Genomic DNA, 26,986 nt, shown 5'->3' on the forward strand with positions numbered 1-26,986 from the left:
TATCTCTGGGTTTTAGCAGTGCACTTGTTTCTCCTTAAGACCATTGCAAAACCTGTTAATGAAGCACTGAATTGTTCTGTTAATCATTCAAGCTGTCTTTCCTCCTGCAGAGGGGAAAAGCAGGGGAGCAAGACCTTATCCAATGTATCTTTGATCAGAGAATTTGTACAAGGGAACTGCTTTTGACAAGGCGACAAGGGTGGAACAAAACTCCAGAATACTCTTTTTGTTGCTTTTTATATTACATTTGAGTCACAGTAGTTTTGATCCTTAAAGCCCACCTTTTGAACTTCTGACTAATTCTGCCTGTTCCCCAGTTGCCTTTGCTCCACTGAGAAGAAAAGCATGGCAGTGCAGATGTAGGGAATTAAAGAATACTGAAAGGTTTGTAGAATAAACCTAGCTTACCTGTGACTGCGCGGGGAGGCAATTTGGGCAACTGTTCTTTAGAACTGGGATCTGAATCCTGTTCACTGTTCTCTTGTCTGTCTGTCAAAGTTGCGTATGGTGTTGAGGGATGTGCCAGTGAGAGGGATCTGTAGCTTGTGTTAGTAGAGCAAGGTAAAGTTCTCGCTCTGCAGTTTGGTGATAGTAAGACTGAATTAAGAATGATGGGTTGGTGTTGTTAGGTCAGTAGTATGGACAGGTGGAAGAACACTGCTAAATGAAACCTTGGGAGGATGACACGGCTGTCAAGTGTTTGCTTTTAGTGGTATGGAGAGCTTAAGTGTAGAGGAGGTAGGGAGGAATAACACCTCTTCAAATTAGCTATACTTACACCCAAGCTCTCTTCTCTGACCATTGTGCAGTGTTATTTGTAATAGAGCAATGTTTTGAGAAGGCCCACCGGCACTTGTGTATGCTAAAACTATTTTTGGGTAGTATTGCAAAATACTAAGTTCTACATGCAAGGACTGTGCATGCAGATATTACTAAATACACAGACACGCATATATTACCCAAATGTTTTTTGTATGCTTCATATATATATATATATATGTCATTTTGCATTGTAAAACAAAAAAAAACCTTGTTCCATACAATAGTGTTTTTATGTACAGTGAAGTATTTGTTTTAGTTGACGTTTGCTACGAAGAAAAAAAATATTCTAAACTCCATGGTTTTGATGCTTTGAGTCCCTGGCAGCTAATAGACTTTAAGCTTATTATGTAGCATATTCAGGTAATCTGCAAAGGAGGACCTAGTCTAGCAAGGAAACAAAAAGCAATCTTTAAAAAAGAAAAAGCCCAATTGTTTTACTGAAAAATAGCCTTTTAATGAAGGTTGAACTTAAGTCCTTAAATAATGTAAAAAAATTTAGGGAAAGTGTTGAAATATTTAAGAAATAAAGACTTAGCCCAAGGGTCTATCTTCCTTGACTCTGCTAAAGTTTCCTATCTTCAAAACTACATTTGGCAGGTCGTTCCTTGATTTAGGGGGAAGAAAAAAAGTTGAGGTAACTGGACAGGATCCAACAGAGGGCTAGCAGCATGGCTAGAAGACTGCAATATATGACTCATTAAGATCGTGAGAGCTGGGTGTGTTTTAGTTTGGCAAAAAGGAGACTTGGGCATTAATCTAATAGCGGTCTGGAGGTATTGAGGGGAAGTTGCAAAGACAGAGACATCATTCTCCATGGTGGCAGATGGTAGAACAAGAGGCAGTCACCACAAGTTGAGGCTTAGGAAGTTCAAACAGGGCGTTAGGAAAAAGTGTGTTGATAGTACAATACCAGAGCAGCTGCCAGAGGGGTATGGAGTCTTCATTTTCTTGAACCTCTTGAAACTTGATTAGACAAAACCTGAGTTCGCCTGACATAACATTGGCAGTAGTGCTGCTGCAACTGGTAGGTTTGAGTATATGACCTCCCATAGCCACTTTCCAACAATGTGTTTTGGGTTTTTTCTTTTTGGTGTAATTGTCGTGGTTTAACCCCAGCTGGCAACTAAGCACCACGCAGCCGCTTGCTCACTTGCCCCACCCAGTGGGATGGGGGAGAGAATTGGGGGAAAAAAAACCCAAAAAAGCCGCATGAGTTGAGATAAAGACAGTTTAATAGGACAGAATGGAAGAAAATGATAATAAAATGACAATAATAATACTAAAAGAATTAGAATATACAAAACAAGTGATGCACAATGCAATTGCTCACCACTTGCTGACCGATGCCCAGTTAGTTCCTGAGCAGTGATCCGCCCCTCCCAGCCAACCCCCCCCGCCTCCGCCATGATGTCATATGGTACGGAATATCCCTTTGGCCAGTTTGGGTCAGCTGTGCTGGCTGTGTCCCCTCCCAGCTTCTTGTGCCCCTCCAGCCTTCTTGCTGGCTGGGCATGAGAAGCTGAAAAATCCTTGACTTAGTATAAACACTACTTAGCAACAACTAAAAACATCAGTGTGTTATCAACATTATTCTCATAATAAATCCAAAACACTGAACTAGACCAGCTACTAGGAAGAAAATTACCTCTATCCCAACCGAAACCAGGACAGTAATTATGTCATGAAAGCCAGGCTAGTTCAGTGTAGCCTTTTGTGCAGGACTGAGCATGTGCGTACTGACTTTTCTATGACACAAATGCAGATTTTTGTGTCTTTGAATCAAGTAGTAACGTTAGAACGATGTCCTTCTTATGTTAAGTGAAAGCAGACGAACAAGTATTTATGTCAAGGCTTAATTAGCTAAATGAAATAGATATACCAATGGACTATAAATGCGATATAAGTGCAAATGTTTGTGTAACCCAGTTTCTGGAACTTGCTGCGACAATATCCTGTGGAGGCAGACATGTAGCACCCAGTGGAAGATGATACTTGTTAGGTTATGTTCTCATGTCCGTTACTTTCCTGCTTTATTCTTCTGTCTTTTCACAAATTAATGCAAGTGTCTCAGCATTTAATTTTGTATTGTAATTTAAAGTTTTACTTAAATGCACAAGATTTATGTATTTGCTCTAGGTCTAAAGATAGTATGTACCATGCCCTTGGGTACAGCACTATTTTAGTTATGCAAGCTGCTATGACCTTTGAACAGCAGGATATACAAATGGGAATTTCTACAATGAAGGAAGCTTTGCAAACTTGCCAAAGGTAAGCCCAAGCAATGAACGTTTATGAGGTACTTAATCCACTAAGTGTTCTTTGTAAGATATCCCAGCTGTCTGTACACTTTCAAAGCAGGCTGTTGTCGGTATGATAGCGATCTGAATTCGGAAAGGTGGAGTAAGTCTCAGTATCCAATTATTATTGGTAAGGATATGTTTCTTAGTATTGAGGAAACAACTGACTTGTCAGGTCTGGGCATGTATAGCCTCTAAAGTTAGTAAAATGGTTGGTTGGCTATGTAGACCTACACATAAGCTGACACTACGTGATTGAACTGCCTGAGCTATTTCAACCTGTGGCTTTTTGTTTTCCATGGGGATCAATAATTTAAAAGCTCCGTATTTTGAATTTTCCCTTTAATCATGAAAATATTCTTTTTTTAAAAGCTGTTTTCAAAGGTGGACCCAATAGTCTAACAGGATTACGCTTGTACTGAGGATTCTTCTAAAACCGAAATAATTTTTTTATCCTTGTTACAAATGTAGGTGTTTAGCTTAAAATTAAAGGCCTATTGTTCCCATCAAGAATGATCTGAACCTTTTGCTTCTGGTCTTGCTTGGAACAACAATGAAAGAGTAGAAAATAGAAGTTATTAGAGAAGTTTATTTTTTTAATTAAAAAACCCCCAACTTAGTACATGGGTTGTCAAAGCTAAATTGGTTAACAAGCCTCTGACAAAAACGCAAATGAGTGCTTTATTCTACTGTTTGGGTGGTTCATCATGTTGGTTAGGCTATAATTTATCATGAATGATCTCCAAAGAAATTACCTCCAAATGTTGTTAGTGTAGACATTTAACATCCCCTCCTTAGCAATGACAAACAAAAGAAAAGGAAACGGGACAAAATTATCAGATACTACCTGAAGAAAATAAAGGGTCAGCAGTTTCTGCTTCCTTTTCAGGTGTGCTATCGATTCACAGTTTCATCTGAACTATGTTGTTTAGTATGTCTGAAAATGAGGTGCCTCTTTGTACTTCAGATTGTTTCAATAAGGGCCTGAATTTCTGCAGGATACCAACTTTTACGCATAAGTACTCTGGTCTAGTCTGTCACAAAACTCACAGAAATGCAAGATAAAGGCAATCAGACACTCAAAGGTGAAGAATTGCCAGAACTGCATGTGCGTTAATTGACTGGGGTTTTTTGTATGCATTATGTTAACCTGTAGTGTCATGTTGTCATCAGGATCCTGTGCTTTTCAGTGTGCCGAATAGTGTAAACAAATGATAAGCTAATGCTCAGTATTTATAATTAATGACTTCCTGGCTTACAAAGTACGTTCCTTTTCTGAATATAGAATTGTTTCTTTAGCTTCTTCATAAAGCTGAGTTGTTTGTAAATAGTAACAAATTCATTTTTGGAATTCCGTACTAAAATAAACTAAGAATTTATAACATGGACAGTTGAGATCCGTTGAAAGTAAAATATGTGACTGTTTTGGCATCATATCTGGCACAAACCACCATAAAATACTGAAGTATTTATGTTTACATTTATGTTGAAAACAGAGCTCCTTTTGATTTTTCATTCTAATTCTGAGTGCAAGTTTAAGAAATGGAAAAAAGTAATTCATAAAACTTTGAAGTCCAGTTCAAGTGGCTTGCCCAGCGTCAGAGAGACCTCTGCAGTTGGTGGGTGGAAGTGGGGTGGAAGCTATTGTATACTTAAAGTACATTAAATGCATGCTTGGAACATCAATTAAGGTTAGATAGGCTTCTGAGCCTAGATGCATACCAGTGGCCATGATTAGACTACTCAAAGAATTGCAGATCCTCACTTTACTAAGAATGTCTGTCAATAGTGGTTGGAAATGGTTAAGAATTATAAATAATTAAGTTCAAGTTTATGTTGAAACGTCACTCATGCTGTGTGGATTTCTGTTCTTCCACGTACAACTGATTTAGATTCAGGAAAAGAAGCACAGTGGTGGAATCCTTGTCCAATCTAGTTTCTAAACAGTCAGTGGATCAGTTGAGTGAAGGTAAGTGGTTTATAATACAATTAAAATAACAACGTGAAAAAAAACACAAAACCACCCTGCCAATGTGTATGAATATGCTTAGCTCTGTAGCTTGAGTAGTGTCTTACAGTAAAAAACAAACAAACCACCTATGTGGTGTGTTTTGGGTTTGTTTTTTTTTAATTTGAATGTAAAGCTTGTCAAAATGGGGGATTCAGCCTAATTTTTTTTTTTTGGCTGTGCGCATGCATGAATTAAGAAAGGAATGCCTTTCACAACACATTATAGGACTGAAGAGAGATTTCAATTTTTTTTTTACTTAAGACAGCTCCCAAAAGTTTAAGAATCATTGATGCTGTGGAATATATCCTTATCATTAGTTGCATTAGAATCTGAATATATTAACAAGTTTTGTGCTCATCTCTTTTGCCTTAAGGTGTTTTGGGAAATGGTATCAATACCTTGTTCACGGCTCTGAAAATGCTGATCTCCTATTTTTGATTCGGGCAGAATCAAGTACGCATTTTTTTTCTAAACTGACACAAAAGAATCCTCTTTAATATTGGACACATGAAACTCACTACATGTGCACTGTACACACAGTAGCCTTGTGCATGTGGCTGGTCTTGCAGCATGGGTGCAGAGTAACTTGTATCATGTGTGTGAAGTCAGATGTTCTTTAGTGCTGCAGGAGGACAGAAAATCTGCCCAGGGCTTTCGGTTTGTTGAGCGTGACTTGGTGAAAACCTGTTCATAATGTCTTACTGGACTTAGGAAAAGCCTGAGCCACAGTGATTGTTACCATTCATCTGTAAAGGTTTTTTTCTAAGACATGGAAGGAGGGTTGGAAGACCTAGTTGCTGTAGGCTGATATTTAAACGTAGGATCAATGGAAAGTACAGGAGATCATGCACCAGAATGACAAGTAGCTTTTGCCCTAGGCTGAAGTCAGCTCTGGCAAGATCAAAGTTTTTGTCTGAGGAGAAGTGAAATAGAATTCTGTTGGGATTTGTGCATTACAGCTATTATTCAGCAGTTTTCAAAACAGCAACAGCAGAATCTTGGTTTTTTTTCTTTTCTTGGCAGCATTTTATTTGTTCCATTGACCCCAAGAAGAGAATATTGACAATACCTTTGCTGACAGTAAATAACTTTTCTTTCTTATATAGAGGAAATGCATGCTGAAATCTGCTATGCTGAATGCTTACTACAGAAAGCAGCTCTCACCTTCGTACAGGTAAAGTCAGTTGTTTATTTTGTATCTCTGTGTAGCAGTTTGATGGAAAGATGTTAGTACTTGTAAAACATTTTTCCTACAATAGATATGGTATTTAAAACCCAAACTTCTTCCTAGTGCATGAATGTGATTTCAGGGCAGTGATTGAAAATACAGTAAATGCTGTGCTACCCGGCAAAATTCTCTCTTTGCTTATACGAATAACCAAAGACGTTATTAATACCCAGGAACCAAAACCTAAGGTGTATTGCAGTCCTATACATGTGGTATGTTTAAATGACTTGCATCACATCTGACAGTGTCCAGCACTTGTTTAAAAAGATGTTCAAGTATGAGGAAATGTCTTATTTGAAAGTGCAAGTCTTTTCTTGCACAAAAAGGATAGAATGTTTCCCAGCTAACAAAACTTCAACTGATGCGCACTTGTGTCCAATTCAGTATCACTCTCCATCCACTTTTGACATGGTGTAATGTCAATTACAGCGGTGATAATTCAGTTCACAGAAAGATCTGCTGTTTAATACTGTCTGGTGCTTCTTGTTTAGCTTGTGGTTCAGGGACTTCATGCTACATACAGTGTTTTCAAATTCGATTTGAAATTTGATTCCTGAAAACAGGAGTTGTTAGTCATACTTTTTTTACATATGTGAGTGTTTTACAAATGTTTAATGAATGTATTTTGGATAATCCCTTCAGATATGAATTATGAGGAAGAAGTGAGGCACAAAGATACTAAGATCAGATGGACCTAAAAAGTTGATTTGGCAAAGCTTTATAAACCACTCAATACAGTGCTTTGGCCGGAAGTGGCAGAAAATACTCTTAATGGAATGCCAGTCTTTCCTATAACTGACTTTCTCCTTTACTAACCAAATGGAAGCCACCCTGGTTTTTGTTTTGTGGGTGGGATTTATTTTAAGCATGAAGAGAATTTTTAAACAGTTGTTGAAGGAGGTGAGTTTAGGACTGTATAAAATGAAAAAAAGCCTTAGGGGTATACTTTCTCTAAAGAAGCACCTCGCTATCCATCACGTCAGAGAACCATTGCTGTTGACTATAATCACTGCTCTGCTGATTGCTGTCATGCCCCGTATATTTCATCCTTGGCTGACCTTGATTCATCTAAGGATAATGAAGATAATGAAAATGTAACCATTCAGAAAGAGGTAGCAAGAATGCTTGTACTAAAACACTTGCATTTGGGTGTTCGGTCTTACAGACAAAACAATTGAGGTCTTTTGAAATGGTGACCCTTTTATGGAAGCCAGAATTTCCTTTGCTTTATGATTCTGAGGCTTTTTTTGTACTTTTTCATTTTCCATATCATATATGCTGTCCCCAAGTATTTAAACGTGCATTTCTGAAATGCCTGCACACGTTCCCCTTCTGTGTGAATTCTAAGAGAAAAAATTCTGTCCTGTTGAGCTGTTAACCATCTTGTTTTTCAGGAATTTATTTTCAATGGCTAGTACATTGTGGCTTTACTTTGATTTTTCTAGAGGTGGATAAGCACATATGTTGGGTAGTACACGTGGTTACTGTTGATCAGCAATGGGAATTCATCTGTTCAGTGGATTCTGAGGCCCCCAACATAAGAAGCACATGGATCTGTCGGAGCAAATCCAGAGAAGGGCCACGAAGATGGCCAGAGGGCTGGAGCACCTGTCCTGTGAAGACAGGCTGAGAGAGTTGGGGTTGTTCAGCCTGGAGAAGAGAAGACTCCGGGGAGACCTTATAGCAGCCTTCCAGTACCTAAAGGGGGCCTACAAGAAAGCCAGAGAGGGACTTTTTACAAGGACATGTAGTGATAGGACAAGGGGTAATGGCTTTAAACTGAAGGAGGGTAGATTTAGATTGGACATAAGCAAGAAGTTCTTCACTGTGAGGGTGGTGAGGCACTGCAACAGGTTGCCCAGAGAGGTTGTGGATGCCCTCTCCCTGGAAGTATTCAAGGCCAGGTTGGATGGGGCTTTGAGCAACCTGGTCTAGTGGAAGGTGTCCTTGCCCATGGCAGGGGGGTTGGAACTATGATCTTCAAGGTGCCTTCCAACCCAAGCTGTTCTATGATTCTTTGGTTTGTATTCTGCCAGGTTCTGGGCTCACTTGTGTGTGTCAGAATTGGTATTTCAAAATTTTCTAAAAAGTTCCTACAGCACCATCTGGTGGAGAGCTTTCTTGTTTAATTTATATGCATTGGAATTTCTGTTTTTTTCCACCCCCCTCTTAATTGTTAAAATTTGTAACATGCACCAGAGAAACGTTTCCCTGACAACTTAAAGCAAGTGTGAACTTCAGTCTTAAGAGATGAGTCTAATAACTGCAATACATTTTTAATATTTCCAATGACCGTTAAATTACAAATAAATTTAAATGTACCTGGAAGATTTTTATGTGTGTGTTATATGTAATAGCCGAATACACATTTTTGTACAATTAAATTTTTTTCTTTCAGGATGAAAATATGATCAACTTTATCAAAGGTGGCCTCAAAATTAGGACGAGTCATCAAATATACAAGTAAGCCATTAGAAAACACTTAGATTCAATGTTAGTATAAACAGGTGCAGTTGCATTAACACCTCCAAAATAAAAAGAAATATTTTTGTAGCAATCATAATGATTATACTTCATATAATTTCTAAGCCATGTTTCCCCTTCCCTCCTTTTTCTTCCTGTGTCAAAAGAGAATGTCATCAGGTGCTACAGATGACTCAGGGGAACAAAAGCAAAAATGAAACTTATTACCAGTTTGAAGGAGGAGTAAAACTTGGAATCGGAGCATTCAACTTGGTATGACTTTTTCAGACTACAGAAAGGCCATTGGGATAATTCTGTAGGATTCTTTCTTTGCAGATACAGTACTGTAATCCTGTTTTAAAAACTACACATTTGTAAAATGGAGATACAGGCTTTGAAGACTTTATGCAATATGAAAACAGCAGTGGCTTTTTGCATGCATGCTTTCTAGGATCTTTCTACTAATTTATTCTGAATTGTGTTTAATTCTCTTGGACTAATTTATATATGTATTTCTTAAGAGGAAAAGCAGCTACATCTACCTGTGTGTACCAGGAATTTTTAAGATGCTTATGCTGTTGGTTACAGGATACCTGGAGTGACTGCTTTTATTCTAACACCCCCATGTATTCCATTGTTTTGCTTCAGTGGCATACTGTAGATTGGCATAGACAATTACAAATTCAGAAGAATGAGCAATAGTTTACTGAGTTTGTGCAGAAGAAAACTGGGTACCTCCACTAGCGCTTTTCTTTACAATTTACTACAGTTGCCTTTTCACATCTGTCATGGCAATGGTGAGAGTTGATTTCTGCTGGTATGTTAATTTCTGTATCATTCCAGACTGGAGCTGGCCAGTTCTGAGTATGGTCAGAAGAACTTAGGTCTATCTGCACCTGTCAGTCTTTAAAACCCAAGCAACTGGTAGATGTCTGTGTTCATAAGTGCTCTGACCTTTCCTATTCTTCATGAATTCTCCTCAGTAGGAAGCTTAACAGAAAAAGTCTCTGCTGGGCAGAATGTATTAGGGTGAATGGAGCTTTCAAAAACTGACCTTCAAATAGACCTTCTTGTAATGCTCGTTGAAAAGGTGGTTGTGATCTTTATAAGTTTTCTGTTGTGTAGGATGTGGAGAATGCAGTTACAAGGGGAACAAAAAGTGCATGTAATAGAGGGCTAAAGGATGATAATAGCTAGTATTTCTAAAACAAGTATCCTTGCTGGTCTGCTAATTCAGTGCTCCCACAGTAGGAAGAAGTAGAACTCTTGTGATACCATTGTGTCATTTGATTGGGAGTAAAGCAAGATGACAATTGTAGATTGTAAGTACTACCAAAATAGATAATACTTTCATTCCAAATGACCCACAATTTTCAAACAATTCTGATCAGCTGAAGACAGAAAATCTGTCATTATCTGAAGAAGTACAGCTGGACTCTGTCTTGTTGTTTCCATGCTGGATGATCATCGAAAGTCTGAGTTTCCCTGAAGCTGCAGACTGATTGTATATTGTTGATCATGCATGTCTATTTTTGAGTTCTTTTGTGTTTTACTTTTTCGCTAGTGTGTAATGACATTTAACATAGTAGCTGGCGTTTTTGGCTCAAGTTTATAATGGTTTTACTTTTTTTTTTTAAATGTATATAAGTTTTCATTTCTCTCACTTTTGTTTGAAATGTGTTTCAGATGCTGTCGCTTTTACCAGGAAGGATCCTTCGACTTTTAGAATTTATTGGATTTTCTGGCAATAGGGTATTGGATCTGATACTTGTTTTTTCAAATTAGTCTTTTCTCAGATAAAGACTGGATGGATTTAACGTCATATATTTGACACTAAAAGTAGAGTGATCTATATTGTTTATCAGTATTTTAGTGTTGTAAAAAGATGAGAAGTGGTCTAGGTGGTGCAGGCATAAAAGCACATATGGTGATATCCTGATCTTGAGCAACCATGGGAAATGACCAGTCTGCTTCAGAGGCAGTTTTCAAATTGCAATTTCCTTTCCTTTTGCTGATCCTTAAGGAGAGGATATCAGCTTTCTTTTCTAGCCTATACAGTCAGAAATTAATGTTCCTCATACCAGTAACTGAGGGGAGAGTCACAGTTCTACATTTTTCCACCCGCAATCCCAGCCCATTTCTTTGGGAGAAGGAATTTCTGAATATCATGTGTCACTGTGGAATTTCAGTACATGTTTTTCTCATGGATGAGGAAAGAATTTGTGATCATAGCTTGTTTTTTGTAAACCTAGCCTTGTTTTGTAATTTTCTACTGCCCTTTAAAACTCTTTTTGGCACCCATAAGAAATACAAAAAACCCAAACCAAACAAAACAACCCACAGAATTATATGTAACTAAACTTCAAGTTATTAATGAGACAAAGAGTCACCATATGGTCTTATTGCTGTTAGTTTGTCCGGAAATATGGTTCCGCTTAAGTAAAATTAGATGTCAGTAGAGACCTGTTCATTCTGTTTCTTCCTGTGAAAGACCTGGTTCATGCTGAAGCTCTTCCATAATACACATTTTAGCCCTGACTGAAAAGGCAATCAAAGCTGAAAGGAAAAGAACAAACAATTTTGGAGTATCACCACATTTTTTTGTATGGTACTTGAATTCTCCTATAACTCATCAAGTTTGGATACAATAAAACTCCTGTTAAAAATATTTGTTTTGAGGCAAAACTGTTAAAATCTGATATGTTTCTGAAAAGCCACTGCTCTTGAGCAGGGAAGCTCTGAGCTCATCTCAACAATCCTTCAAGCTGTCAAGCTGTCTTGTAATCAGCATAAGCTGGAAAGGATGGGAAGAAGTTTCAGGTGTTAAGAGCTGAGTAAGTCTCCATGAATCTGGATTCCTTTTCTCAGCGCACACCAATTCCATTGTAGCTTCTGAAAACGGTATATAGAAGTTAGTGTGTCAGCAGAGCTAATATTTTGATCAGAACGTCAAAATAGTGGCTGATTTGATGGAAGAGAATTGAGGATAACCAGGGATTTCAGTGAAGGAAGACTCTTGCGGACAGGTAGCACTGGAACAGTTGAGAGAGGTTCTCACTGAACATAGATTTAAAGATGATGTTCTGAAAGGCTCATAGCCAGAAAATAGTGGGGAAGGGCTGTAGACCTGTGTGTGTGCATGGTCTATGTGGTGTTCCCATTTCACCAGAGCACTGGAATGCATGGGTAATTTTATTCAGTGTTAGCTTAATCTTCTCCTTGCTGAGTGCTATCAGCTGTGGCAGGACTGTTTTGGTAGAAGGTTGTATTGGATCTGAGATAACAAAGTGCTGAATTACAAAATACTTATATCTGAAAGGAAAACTGGATTTGGGGGAGCCAGAAACTATTAATAGTAACTCTGTATACTGATAGTTAATTATGCATGTGTTTGTGATGTTTCTTAGGAGTTGGGCCTCTGTCAACTACGGGAAGGCGCGTCTGGCAGCAGTTTGAGGGCCATTCTGTGTACTTTCACCCTGTTGGTTTATCATACTTACATCTCCTTAATCCTTGGTGAGACCCACTGTGTAGCTGTTCAGTCATGCTACACATTATGATAGATACTGTGATTTTTTTTTTTCTAACTGAATTTTGAAACTGTGGCCAATTAGCTTTGTAACAGGAGATTGCTGTATACTTAATTATGATCTGAAACGAATATCTCTGACAAAGCTATGTCTGCAGAAACAGTGAGGGTAGATACCGTTATACCAACATCTTGTTCCATTTGCAGGGCTGTCTCAACATGCAACAGCAAAATATCACAAAACCCTTTTAAGTTTGGACAAGTGATCCATAAATTAATGTCAGATATTGTGAAAACTATCTCCAGAAAGAAGGCTGTACTCCCAAACAATTTGCTTGGAAGTTCAAACATGTAGAGAATTAATTTCTTTTGCCACATGGGGCTAAAATTCAGTATTAGTTCTGTGTGCATCTTTGACATATATTTTCACATTCTTTAGTTTGGAAGTATTTTAGTCCTTGTCCCTCAGGCTCATCAGGAAATTAAGGAGAACTTCATTTCTTTCAGTATCACCTGTCTTCATTACTGAGCTCAAAATTAGGAAAGGAGGCAGCTGAGGAATGTTTTCCTAACTTGCCAAAGCAATTGAAGGGATTTAAAAATACAACTAGGATCTATAATGGAACAGTTTAAAGAATATTCATATATTCTATTCTGTTTCTACTTACAGACATTTACTGTCTTAAAAGCACTTAGTACCTTCAGGACAATAATTCATTTTTATAGAAACACAATATGATGAAATAATTCTGCTTTTGCATAAAAGCAGTCATCCGTTAATCTATTCAAGCCATAATATGATTTGGAAACCAAAATCTTAATCTATGAAACTCATTTTTTTAAGTACATTGAGGTTGGTTTGTTATGTTTTCTAGGTACAGGGGAAGCCAACCTTCAGGAAGCAGTCAGTCTCCTTGAACCCTACCTCCAGAAATTTCCAAATGTGTGTATTCTCAATAAATTTTATAACAGCAATGTACTTCCCTAAGCTTAAAATAGTAACTGAGTATTTTTGTCATCTCCTTTCAAGGGTTGCATTATTCTATTTTATGCTGCCAGAATAGATATACTGAAAGGAAATTTTGAAAAGGTAAATAAATTTTTTTCCTTTTAAGTTTTTTATTTCTTCAGTGTTCAACTTGGGGGAAAAATTACCTAATTCATCTAAGTAACTTACTTTAGTTGGACTGATAATTATACTCTTATCCCTGTCCACGTTCAGTGTCAATATTGATTCCATCTCTCTCTGTAAGTGAGACTGAAAGGGAGGTTTATCTCATTTTACTAGTCAGGTGTTCTCCACTTGGGTGCTAGGAAAGAATTTGCTCTGTAGTTAGACATGGCTCTCATGTGGAGCTGTAATTGAGCCAATTTTCATCATTCTTACTTAACTACATCATAGGCGCAGTTGAGATTCCAAGAATGCATAGCAGCCCAGCAAGAGTGGAAGCAGATTCATCATCTCTGTTACTGGGAACTGATGTGGTGCTACACCTTCCAGCAGAACTGGCTTCAAGCATATCGGTATGCAGACCTGCTCAGCAAAGAGAGCAAGTGGTCTAAGGTAAATGGGCAGGTGGACGTTGTTGTGATATACCAGTAGCCTCTCCACAGTTAAATTTGCATTTCAGTTCACACAATAAGTGTAATTTTTGCTTTCTTCTGAAACCCATAAGCAAAGGCACAATGGCACCAAAATGGTAGGTTTAGCTGGGTGGTTAAGGAGGAATTTTTATTTCACATTCTGAAGCACCAGAGCTGTAACTAACAACACTTCAGCCCCTCTAAAAACAGAGGTACTTACCAGAGTTGTGAGAAAGAAGAGGGAGAGGAAAACTGTTAACTTGCATCTCAAGTCAAGTTCTAACACTCACTAATAAAAGTTGGCTGAAGAAACTGTGTTAGTTAATTATAAACAGGTGAGAGCACGCCTACTCAGCAGATGCTTTGTGACATGAAATGAGAAGGCTGCTGGAGACCCGGCCTCACAAGAAAAGTTGGAGTATCTACCTTTTTCCTGTAAAAATGTTTCGCAAAGTATGAACCAAGTGCAATGTACAAATAACTTTTGATACATCATTTTTGTCTGTTCCTTTCTAGATTACTGTTTTATTATGCTTAGTGGAAAAGGGGATACATCCAATTCTTGACAAAAGAGGAAGAATAGTATATTCAACGTGAAGTACAACTGTCTTGGATAGAATTATGGATGTTTCTTTTTTCCTCTGCAAAGTCCAGTTACTGAACTTTCCGTGAATCAGTACTCAGATACTTTCTTCTGTTTTTTCAGGCATGTCTCTACACGTAACAGGTCATATAATAACAGTAATGGACTTTAGAATAGTTATGTCGTTTAACCTCATCTCTTACCAGTGATTTGCATAATAAATTGTCCTGTTCTTTGCAGGAGACACCTTTAGCTTTCTGACCTGTTTAGATTATTAATAAATGTGTTGAAAATAAAATTATAGCATAAATTATGTGGCAAAGGAAATGCTAAACTTCTGTAGCAGGTAATTCTACCTGCCTGAGAATTACTGGAAACACTTCGCTGCAGCAAGTGGGGTGAGAGATTATAGAGTCCTTAGTGTATTGACTGAACACAGCGAATTAGATGTGGTAATATGTTGCTATTTCTTTTTGAAATAGGCAATATATGTATTCCAGAAGTCAGCAATTCTATGTATGCTTCCAGAGGATGATTTGAAAAGGACTGGTGAGGACATTGTATCTTTATTCAGGTAAATGTTTATAAAGCAATTAGATGTGCAATCTTTTTCCCCTCATATAAAAGTTTTTGACTTGAGTGTCTTTGTCTTGTGTGACTTCTTACTTATAACCATCAACTTTTCAGTTTTTCTCTTTGCTTTTAGCATCGGAATATTTAAAATTCTGCTTTTATCAGCAAACACACATCCTACAACTGCCATCTAAGTGGTGTGAAACAATTTAAAATGTTATACTTCAGAGGCGAACAGCAAATCTTACTAAATGAAATAAGATGAAATAAAAATTACATAAAGCAACTTCTGTTTTCCATTTTCCCTCCTTGTAGACAAGTGGATGGTCTAAAACAGAGAATTGCAGGAAAATCTATCCCAACTGAGAAGTTTGCAGTAAGGAAAGCTCGACGCTATGCAAGTTCTCAACCAGCGAAGCTGGTGTTACCCGCCTTGGTATTTATGCTTGCTTTCTTTTTGTCCTTTTCAAATAGAAAAGAAATAAGTATAATTCATTAAACAGGGAACGAATAATATTATCAAGTAGTATGTGTCTGTATTTTTAAAATTTTTTTTTTTTTTGGAGAATTATTGCATTCATGCAATGAGGTTTTTGTGAAATGTGCTAGCGGCTGGATCATGCTACCAACTAGTAGCAGTCCAAAACCAGAGCCAGATTTTTCACGTGAAAGTTCAAACATACAGAGAATGATTGCTGTTGCCACATGAGGCTGAAAGTCACCTTTCAGCTAGAAACCTGCACGGGTTTCTAGCATATGTGTTCATGTTCTTTAGTTTGGCAGGATTTCAGTCCTTGTCCTCCAGACTCGTTAGGAAGTTAAGGAGTACTTCAGCACTTTATGTTCTTTTGGTGAAAATGAAGAGTGGGGGGTGTGGTTTTTTGTTGTTTTCTTATATTGAGTCTGAGTAAAATGTGCAGAAGTTAATGATACTTTACTAATGCTATTTTAATTTCCCATGCTTTTAACTTCAGAGGCATTAGTAGTGCAGTCTGTTTATGCGTGCACAGCAGTGATACTTTGCATATGTGTATGCTAGAATTTTTGTACATGGATAATTTAGCAACAACTGAAGACGAAAAACATAATTTGAGAAGGCATTTCTTATATTAAAGCTCACTGGTGTAGAAAGAGGAGTCCAAAGAAAATTAATCCGTCACTTTTAAAATTCATTGTATACTCAATTACATAAAGACCTAAGTAATAAAGTTGTCTTGGGCTTGTACAGCACAGTGCTATTCAGTTGTGAGTATATATCTTTGGTCTTGCTGTCAAATTCAATATCTTTTAATTTAAGAATTTTTCCATCATGGGTTAAGCAATAATAAACATAGTGTATGGTGTTACTGCAGTAAGCGTAAATTAGACAGGACTACAGAATTGAAACGAATCTAGCATACTGTAGTTGATAGTGTCAATAGCACTATTTCAGACTTTGATAGAACCGGTTTTTTTCTCCCTCTGAAAACCCACATAGTTACAGCACAAATATAAGCAGAAATGTTTCAACAATGTATTCTATCAGCTTCAGAATGACATCAGGCTTCATATTTCAGAGGTGTAATTACAATTCAAATACAGTAGAACAAATGATACTCTTGTGTTTGCAATGATTGAGTAAAGATCTCAGCAAAGTTTTGTATTGGTTAGCATTAACTCTGTATTCTCTCATTCTATTTATGTGTTACGGTGCGATAATATTTAATGCATCGCAACAAGCGTATTGCTTCCTATTCTACTGAAACTGGGAAGGTTTGTGCCAGGATTTGCGTTGTTGGGTTTTTTGGGTTTTTTTTTTCCCAAAATAACATTTTGTAGGAATTATATTGGAAGTGTGTGTTGGATGTGTGTACTGGAACCACATTTTTATCCAGAAAATTTTATCTACTTTCAGTGTTGCTCCATGTGGAAGGTAACAGCCTATAGATTATAGCATCTATATATAACTACACGCACAAGTGTGTGTTTGGGTGCACGCATATATACGTATACTGTATATACATGCACACACCCACAAATAGACACACAAATTTATCTGTAATCCTGTAGACAGTAACTACTTCCAGCTGCTTCTTCAGTTCATACGGCAGAGGCCACAAGTTGAACCTAAAATACTCAGGTTTGCTGATGTATTACATGGGTGATGGCAAACTATCACGTGATAAAATCTATTCAGTTTCGTTTTTAAAAATCTATGAAAATACATGATAGAATCCATTAAAAAGGTGTCAAAACTTTCAAAACTTAGAAACCCAGGTTAACTTTGCCCACACCCATTCAATGTCATTTTGCCTCCCCTATGCATAGATACTCCTATGCAACTTTAATTAAATGATTATTAAGGCAAACGTGATTGTCTTTGTAAACTTGCGTGTAACTGACAGAATGTTCCCTACTCATTGTGGGTGGTTATTTGAAGTTGTAGAGATACTTTTATTCATGGGCTTCTCAACAGTGAGTGTTTTGGCTTTGAAACCTTTCATATTGTTTAAAACAAGTTTTTGTACGCAGTATTTTTGTGTACTCAAAATGTTCCATAACAGCCTTCCAAGGGATACTGTTTAGTTAAACATTTATGCAATTCCATGAGTTTCTCTTGTTTATTTTTTTTTGTCAGGAAATGATGTATGTCTGGAATGGCTTTGCAATTGTGGGCAAAAGAGCAGACCTCACTGAAAACTTACTGGTAACAATTGAAAAAGAAGAAACTGCTCTACAAAATGAAACTAGTAAGTGATCAGTTAGGATGGAATTAATAAGCTGGTAAGAAATGCTGGTGTTTTTCTATGCTTCTGTCTACTAATGTTCTGTGAGGTAAGTGTGGACTCAGGCGATGTGCTATTAAATCTCAGTATGGAAATTTTGGAGCCACGTGAAAGTTAGCGGTGGTTCATCAATATGTTCTTTGTCCGGCTTGACTGATGCTGCAGAAGAATACAGAAAACTCAAGGATGTGAGGTTATTAGTTACAGAACTTAACTGATTCTTACTAAGACATTCCAGTGTCTGAGAGCATTCTTGGAGCATAATCTGCTAATTTCTTAAATGTCTGAAAAATACTTTTTCTAAACCAATTTACACCACACTTTAACTTTACTACAGAGTACACATACTGAGCAGAATATGACTAAGCATAAAGGAAATAATGAAGTACTATGCATGAGTCTGGTTTTTTTACTTTCTGGCAAAATAAAACGTGTTTGCTAGTTGTAAAATAAAACATTTTTAACAAATAAACTTTGACCATGGTTTTAGATCTTGATGTATTTGAAGCATAGATGTTCAGGATAATGTTTAGTGAATCTGTCCATAACTTATTCCTAAAGGAAGTTAAGTTCCATTATTACAACAGGTTTACTGCAGAAGTACCTGGCTTTATCAGGTTTCGTCAGGTGGGTGCTGTCATCTATCATGTGAACTTCTTGGTAGACTTCTCTTTTGAGTTCTTCTAGAATGAATAAATATTATCTCTTCGCACATGAAACTTCTTTTAATGATAATTCACTAAAAATAATTTCTATTGAACCCAGATTTTAATCACACTTATCAACAATTTAGCAAAAGTTAGTTTTGCCACATGGTTAAAACATTAATTATGAAATGTAAAAGTACATCTACTTATGATTTACATATAAACTGAAGTGATGCATCGGAAGTTATACAAGGACATACAAGAAATGCATAGTGGTACAATCTGGATGGTATCATAAACTAAATGAGAGTAACTTGCAAGGCCAAGACTGAATTGGGTCCCTTAATTTTTTTTATGCTATACTTCACATTTCTGTAGAATCAGTAGTGTGCCTCTTAAATCTCAAATGTTTTTCCTTTTTCTGTTGTCTTATTAAAACCAAAATGTAGCAATATGCAAGACATCTGCAAATAAAGTAATGTTCCCATGAGTTCTGTGTGGAGGGTTCTGGCAGAAGCTGTTGGGAATCCAGTGCTGTGTCATGCAGAGGCTTGTACTCTAAGTACTAATCAGTTGTAACAGTGAAGTAGATTTCCTGTCAAATTCCTAAGCAGAGATGCACAAGGTACCAAAACAAAAGGAACAGAAATAAAACCAGTGTGGTTTTCTTATGGAAATATGCAGTTTACAAATAGGATGTAATCTGGAAGCGTATTTGTTTTTTATGCTTTCTGTATCTTTTTTTAGTAATAACTGCAGTCAAATGTAGTTTTGTTCTGGACTTTTCATCTATAAGCCTGATCTGCTTTTAAAGATATGGACTCAGACAAGATAAAGACTCTGATTACCAGAATTGCTGCTGAATTGAGACCCAAAGAAAGTGATTAAGGCTATTAGCAGAGTGTGGCAAGGGTACAATATTATTTTAAGGGACAGCTGTCAGTACTAGATAGCTTTAAAGGACTGCTAAGGTGCTGTAAAAAAGTGTGTTAATTATACACAAAGGTCATTAGGGATTGAGACTTCTTAGAGAGAGCTGTTGATACCTCATTCGCTTCAAGCGAACAGGCACAGCAAGGGATCTGTCAAGGATTGAAAGTGGTTTTATGTTGTATGGAGCTGAAAATAGAGATGGTAGAAGGAACAGATGAAAGACATTAGAATATTTTTTTTTTCCCCCCCTCAAGATTTCTGGGAATCTTATTTTTCCACAGTGTGTCATCTCCAAGGTATAAAAAAGGAATTTGTAACTTCAAGAAAAATCAATTTCTTGTGTGTTTTATAATCCTGATAATGATATTTCCTCTGGTATAGAGAACTGCAGGAAGATGGTTCCCCCACATTTATTGCAAGGTTGTCTGTATTAAATTGGCCTGTGCATTTGCTGTCATTTACTGTCAGTGTTTTGGCATAATAGCTTTTCTTCCTGTGGGAAATACCAGAGAGGTACTAGTTGAAGTTGTTAAAGACTGGCAAGCTTTTACTGACATCAGTGCTTGCCCCCAGTAATTTCAGTGAATGAGTCCTTTAGGAGACAGTCGCATGAATCCAATACATTAGCCTAGCAAAACAGGCTAGAGGGAATGCAAAATACTCACCCACCACGTTTCTACCTGTCACTAAAAGCGCAGTCTGCCAGTTATTATCTATCAAGACTTTCTGGGTTTAACACAGACAGAAATAAGCCTGAATGTAGTGGCAAAGCACTTCACTGAATCCTAAGATGCTTTAGTCTTGCAAGTTTCAGAACTGTTTACATAGGGCTTTTTTGGCAGACTATTAAGAAAAAAATTAACGTGACCTTAGAAAGCTGGTAATTAGTTGTAAACAACATGATCTGAAGGGAGAGTGTTTTGCTTCCTGAATTGTTAATGTATGTGCTGCCATCTGTCTATCCATATGTTTTCTTTCCTTTCTTTTCCTTCCCTGCACCCAGCAAATGCTATAAACCAAGGCAACAAAAAAGGACCACACTCGTTAAGGTTGTATTTCTGAATCGCTTCACAAAAGTTCTTTCGTCTGATATTTGTAGCCCTATGGAACATAAAACTTCCTTGAAATTGCCAAATAATGCTTCTGAAAAGTTCTGACAGAGTCCTAGTGTGTTCTTGTGCTTTTCACGTTACTGGTGCTACTGGAGGTCTGCCAGGGCTCTGCAACAGGGGAAGCTATTAAGATAATGTTGTGCGAAGGAGGTTTCAGTCTCACTGTAGGTTTTGCTTCCTGTTTTAGATGTTACAAATACAGAAATGTTTAACTGATGCCAGTTTATGCCTGCTTTATACTGATTTCCAGATACAGAAGACTGGGGAATATCTGGATGTTTCAATTTCTCCTTATTTCTTCTTAGCCTGTATCTTTAAAGATACAGATGTTATGTACACATCTTCTTTAGCAGACAGTATTTAAAGTTGTGCCTGAAGTTTATGTATGTTTTGAGGTATAAAATCTGAGAAGCAAGGTCCTGGGTCTGAATACATATTCCCTACTGAAAATCTAATTTTCCTTTTCATGATGTCTTCAAATTGTTTGATGTATCTCGCTTTTACTTTTAGATCGCAATGAATACTATATGGATGATGTGTGCATGTTGCAATTACTGAAGGGCCTCTGCCTGAAACACTTGGGAAGACTCATGCAAGCTGAACTGTGTTTCAGTAAAGTAATTCAAAGGTAAAAATAACATAAACAGACTTTCAACCTTTATATTTTGTAGCTTTCGGTGAAATTTCTGATACTCCTGTAGAAGCCGTCATGTCAGAATTTTGAATAATTAAACTTCAACATCCTGTTAAGGAGCTGGAATTAAAATAGCTCTGAAAGTAGTTGGAGAACCACAAAACTTTGCTAGTATTTTTCTATAGCAATTTAACATTATATAGCTTTATATAAATGTGATGTTTTAGACCAAAGAAATCAAACTGATGGGTAATGCATTTATCTAAATACATTTGGAATTAGTATTTTTGTATTTGCAGAACTATCAATATAAGTAAAGATAATTCACATGGATTTCCTGGTTTTTTTTCAGGATTTAGTACTTGAGTAGTTAATGGTTCTCTGTGTAGATGAGAAATTGTTGTTGTTGTTACTTGTTTCAGTTGAAAACTTGAGTTTCCTTTGTTATGGATTTATCAAATACTTTAGCAGTCAGATCCATATCTACTGTAATACCCTTTCTTTATATAACATTGAGTCATGTACTGATTGTAGTTGTAAACTTTTTAGAATTTTTAGAGTACTTAGGGTGAAAAAGCAGTTTTTACACACGCAATTTTTCTAATAAATAATTTGGAAAAATTAATATTTAAGGAGAATTTGTTACATATAATTCTGTTGCTTGTTATCACTTTCTTGCTGTCTCTCCTTTTGCCATTTCTAAGATCCCAAGTGAGTTTAGTCAAGCACTTTGCAAGTGCTTGACTTGCAGTGAGTTTTGATTGGTTACAAGTTAAAGGAATGCTGTTTCTGAAAATCTTGCTCTAAAGGTAGTTGACACAGTGGAGGCTTTTAGAGCTGAGACATCTCAAAAATATTCAGACAGCCTTCTTCATAAAGCGGATGTTTTGCATGGGGAGGAGAAGTTTTCTGGTAAATTAAATATCTGCATTCTGGTCAGCTTTACATTTCTTGGGCTGCTACAGTACATTAAGACTGTTTATCACATAAGCAGTCTCGCTGCTTTAAGACACACTTCGGTGCGTCAAGGCTTGTCTTGGTGGATGAGGTGCCTCTTTAGAAGTGTTGCTCTTAAAATGTTGAGAGCTTTTCCAGTGCTTGTAGCGAAATTTTTCATTCTGCAATATTGGTTGATGCTATTCTATCCAGATAAGAATCAAAGAGTTGATTGTAAAAGACACAGGAAAGGCCAAGATAGGCGATGCCTTCTTCACCTTGTTGTATAGTGGCAAGATCAGCTTTCAGGAGTTCCAGATCCATGAAATCTATGGGAGAGTCTGGCACAAGCAAGAATTACCCTTGATGGAGGATGGTCAGGTTAGGAAAAGTGTGAACAGACTAAACATACATATGTCCCTGGCAACTGGACATACCTAAGTACACAGGACATTGGCATATATCCATGAGTGCTGAGGGAGCTGGCCACTGTCATTGTGACACTCCATTGTCTTTGAAAGGTCCTGGCAGTTAGGGGAAGTGTCTGAGGACCAGAAGAAAGCAAATGTCACCCCTATCTTCAGGAAGGGCAAGAAGGAGGATCTGGGAAACTGCAGACCAGTCAGCTTCTCATCAGTCCCTGGGAAGGTGGAGTAAATAATTCTGGAAACCATTTCCAAAAGCATGAAGGTGATCAGAAGTAGTCAGCATGGATTTATGAAGGGGAAATCATGCTTAACCATCCTTATAGTCTTCTACGATGAGATGACTGGCTCAGTAGATGAGGGGACAGCAGTGGATGTTCTTTATTGTGAGTTTAGAAAGGTTTTTGACAGTGTCTCCCACAATATCATCACAGACAAACTGAGAAAGTCTCAACTAGATAAGTGGGTAGTGAGGTGGATTGAAAACTGGCTGAAGTGCTGGGTTCAGAAGGCTGTGATCAGCAGCACAAAGTCAGCTGGAGGCCAGTCACCAGTAGAATAATGCAGGGTTTGATGCTGGGGCCTGTAGTTTTTAACATCTTCATTAAGGACCTGGATGATGGGACAGAATGCAACCTCAGCAAATGTGCAGATGATACAAAATGGGAGGAGTGGTTGGTAAGCCAGATGGGTGTGCTGCCATTCAGAGCAACCTGGACAGGCTGGAGAAATGGGCTGACAGCAATCTCATGAAGTTCAACAAAGGGAAGTGCCAGTCCCTACCCCTGGGGAGGAATAACCCCATGCACCAGCACAAGCTGGGGGCTGACTGGCTGGAGAGCAGCTTGTCAGAAAATGCCCTGGGGATCCTGGGCATCACTGTCAACCCCAAGTTGACCATGAGCCAGCAATGTGCCTTTGCAACAAAGGCAGCCAGCAGTGTCCTGAGTTGCATTAGGAAGACTGTCATCAGCAGGTCGAGGGTGGTGATCCTTCCTCACCTCTCAGCACTGGTGAGGCCACATCTGGAGTACTGTGTCTAGTCCTGGACTCACTGGTATGAGAGACGTGGACGTACTGGAACAAGTCTAACAAAGGGCTGCAAAGATGATTAAAGGATTGGAGCATCTGTCATATAAGAAGAAGCCGAGAGAGCAGGGGCTGTTCAGCCTGGAGAAGAGAAGACCAGTTACCTGAAGGGAGTGTGTTTTTAAAAAGAGAGAGAGAAAAACTCTTCTCAGTGAAGCCCAGTGACAGGATGAGAGGTAATGGGCGCAAACAGAAATACAGGAAATACTATTTAAACATAAAGAGATTTTTTTTTTTTTTTATTATTGTCAAGTTGGTCAAACTTTGGCACAGGTTGCCCAGAAAAACTGTGGGGTCTCCATCCTTGGAGATATTTGAAACCTAGGTGGACGCAGTCCTGGGCAGGTTGCTGCCGTTGACGTTGCTTTCAGCAGGGGATTGGACTAGCTGATCTCCAGAGGTGCCTTCCAGCCACAGTGATTCTGAGAATTTCTTGTATTGAGGAAATCCTGAATTTTCTTTACTTCTCTGCTGATTTGTTCAGGCAAGCTAGAGTAAGGGGATCTCAATTCTGTGTGTGGAAAAGAAATATTTGTATTTTACTGCCTAACCTAATGAACGTTGTTTTTATCTCAAGTTATCTTTTTGGATGGTTGGTTTTTTTGAATTGTAAGTCACACAATAGGGTCCCAGTCTTGGAACTGTGTTCATGGTAGCTTGGGTAACGTACCACAATACAAATAGGAAATAGGAAAGAATAAGTTTTTGCTCCTAGTATTTTATGTCTACTCTTTACAGGTATAATTAATGTGCACAGAGTTAAGCAGTAAAAAAAGTTCCAGAGTGTTTTCTCAGGCCATGTGCTTTTACAGGCAGTGATTGCATTTAAAAGTTAACTGGTCGCTCAAGGAAAGGTTGTAATTAACCACTTCCATATTTTTCTGGTTTTCTAGCGAGAAGCAAATAAAATACGATAGTTATTTGGTGCCATTCACCCTGTATGAGTTGGGTCTTCTGTACAAACAACAGGATGAGAGAGAGAAAGCAGTAAGATACATAGAAGCTGCAAAGTAAGTGGATTTTTTTTTTAATGTGTATCAGCCTGTAGATTAAGAATAACTGAGTAACTTTAGCAATGAAGGCATATGTTTTTTCTTCCTGCCAGCCCCTTTGCAAGATACAAGTAATTATAAATCTGTGTTCTTGACTTGGAAAAGTTGTCTGATATAGTTGAATTTTACAGTTTCAAGAAACTCTGTCCTTCAGACACAGTGGAGTAGACAATATCAAACAAGACACAGTATGAAGGGAAAATGTCTCCTTTTCATTTAGGCTTCAGAGATACTGAGGCTCCACTACATGCATGGGATGGAGCTGGTGAGTCCAGAGAAAGGATCTATACCACCTCTGTCCCGGAGAGCAGCTGGGGGCTTACATCTGCTGCAGTAAAAGTATTAGTGGGAGTAGGTTAAAAGCCAGTACACTTCTGACCACCTCCCTTTGTCCTTTCACATCCTGTCACAGAAGAGCAGTAGAGAGCTAAATTTACTGTAGAGCAGCGTGTTTGCTTCATCTGTAGATTGTAGTGTGAGGTAGAATTTGCCCCTTGTGTGTACAAAGAAGTATACCAATCATGCAATAGTGTTGTAAATGTGAGTTAGAAACAATCTCCTAAAACCTTTTTTAGAAACATAGTAGTTTTTTGCCTTTGTTTGTGTGTGTGTCGGGGGGGGTTGTTTGGATTACATAATGTGATTTCCCTGTCTTTTATTACTCTGGCTGAGTTGTGTTTTGAAGCTGAACATACACTTTCAGCTAACAGCCTTTCTTTTCTGTAGTCTTCTAGCTTGTCTTTTCACAGCAAACTTCAGTAATTGAGAGGGCTGTTGAAAAGATCAAAATAAGTGGGAGAGATGCTAAGACATGGATTCAGTTTATCAGGACATGTAGTTGTTAGTACTGGTATAAGTCTCTGTGCAGTTTGTGGATGTAGCTTTAAATGTCTCATAACTCATCTGTGTATCAGCCTGTTTCGTGTTGAAGGAATGAAGGCTGTTAACTTTGGTACTTCAGTGCATGTATGAAGTAGAAACAATCCAGGTGAAAAATGTTTTTCTTAAAATAACTTTGTTTGCAGAAACAACTACAAAGAATATTCTATGGAGTCCAGGTTGCACTTCAGAATTCATGCAGCACTTGACAGCTTGAAGGTGTCGCCAGCTTCAACACCTTGAATGAGGAAGGATGCTTTTCATGCATACAATAGCCTACACAATCTTTTTGCAATCTTTTTTTAATCATGGAAAAGAAACAACCTATTGATTGTTTTCTGTCATCTCTGATTTGATGTATGTCATTCCTTTAGACTGTTCTTTTTCTTCATAGCACGTGTAGTATATCTACTTGATACTTTAAAGAAGACCTTATTTTTTGTTTGATAAAAATAATTTAATATTTTACTTGAATGGGGGATATTTTAAAAAAAGTTGATGGTGCAATAAAGTTTGATGCAAATACTTTATTTTTTTATATGAAAACAGATGCTGGGTATGCAGTGGAGCTTGTGATAATTTCTTCATTTTTTGGAGGTTTGGTTTTCTGCAGTACGCTTGACACCTTTTTGCCTCTGGAACAAAAGTGCAATGTCTGCAGATAACCTTACCCACATTTGGCATACCATATTCTGAAATTTGTGTTCCAGAGGAAAAAATTCATCATCTTTGACTTAGTTTCATTTTGGGAACAAAATGAACCTGTCTGAAGTGCAATATTTTTACACTGTCAGATAAAGGTAAGCAGGGCTACAGGTATAATGTCTTTGCAGGTCTGTTTCAAAGAGGTTACAGGGGATATTTTTCAGCAATAGAAAAGCAGGGCTACTAGGGGCATTAAGAGACCGTTTATTCTGTATTCTTGCCCTAAAGCAGAATCAACAGTCTCACTTGTTCCTGACAGACTTGTTTAACCTGTTTTAAAAAAAAAAAACAAACTTGCACTGAGAGAGATTTTGTAACTTACAGAGGATGTCTTTCCCTGTGGGAAAAGACTGGGAAGTTTTTCCTGATGTCTACCCCAAATAATTCTTGGCAGAACTGAAACTGATTATTTCCCATCTTCCCTGTCATGGATCTGGAGAAAGGATTGTTCTTTTCCTTTTTTTGAAGCAGTCTTTTAATATTTGAAGACTAACCTCCGTGTTGATATTCTCTCTTCTTGGACTCCAACCAAAATAAATAAAAATTTGCAAATTTTATTTATTTTCCTAATACTGGGAATAACTTGCATCAATGCAAGTTGATTGTGCATCAAAAAGTTAATCCACTTCTAAACTTGGAGTTAGAAAGTTGTGATTAGAATATGCACATTTTCTTACTTTCTACCAAAAATATGTAGTAAAATTGAGATACATTTATAG

General features: G+C 37.6%; 1 protein-coding gene across 1 annotated transcript in view; it reads left to right on the forward strand.

Annotated features, from left to right (window-relative positions):
- Positions 1–25,987, forward strand: part of TTC39B (tetratricopeptide repeat domain 39B) — a 54,413-nt gene extending 28,426 nt beyond the window's left edge. Inside the window, exons 3-18 of the mRNA XM_050913716.1 lie at positions 2,959–3,090; positions 5,012–5,088; positions 6,237–6,304; positions 8,757–8,821; positions 8,989–9,094; positions 10,508–10,573; positions 12,229–12,337; positions 13,226–13,293; positions 13,381–13,440; positions 13,753–13,914; positions 15,000–15,091; positions 15,406–15,526; positions 17,708–17,819; positions 21,058–21,175; positions 24,525–24,641; positions 25,709–25,987. Coding sequence (XP_050769673.1) covers positions 2,959–3,090; positions 5,012–5,088; positions 6,237–6,304; positions 8,757–8,821; positions 8,989–9,094; positions 10,508–10,573; positions 12,229–12,337; positions 13,226–13,293; positions 13,381–13,440; positions 13,753–13,914; positions 15,000–15,091; positions 15,406–15,526; positions 17,708–17,819; positions 21,058–21,175; positions 24,525–24,641; positions 25,709–25,805 — 1,570 coding nt within the window. The 3' untranslated portion in view covers positions 25,806–25,987. The remainder of the gene's footprint in view (positions 1–2,958; positions 3,091–5,011; positions 5,089–6,236; positions 6,305–8,756; positions 8,822–8,988; positions 9,095–10,507; positions 10,574–12,228; positions 12,338–13,225; positions 13,294–13,380; positions 13,441–13,752; positions 13,915–14,999; positions 15,092–15,405; positions 15,527–17,707; positions 17,820–21,057; positions 21,176–24,524; positions 24,642–25,708) is intronic.
- The last annotated feature ends 999 nt before the right edge of the window (positions 25,988–26,986 follow it).

This window comes from Gymnogyps californianus, chromosome Z (genome assembly GCF_018139145.2).
Source record: "Gymnogyps californianus isolate 813 chromosome Z, ASM1813914v2, whole genome shotgun sequence".
Taxonomy (NCBI): Eukaryota; Metazoa; Chordata; class Aves; order Accipitriformes; family Cathartidae; genus Gymnogyps; species Gymnogyps californianus.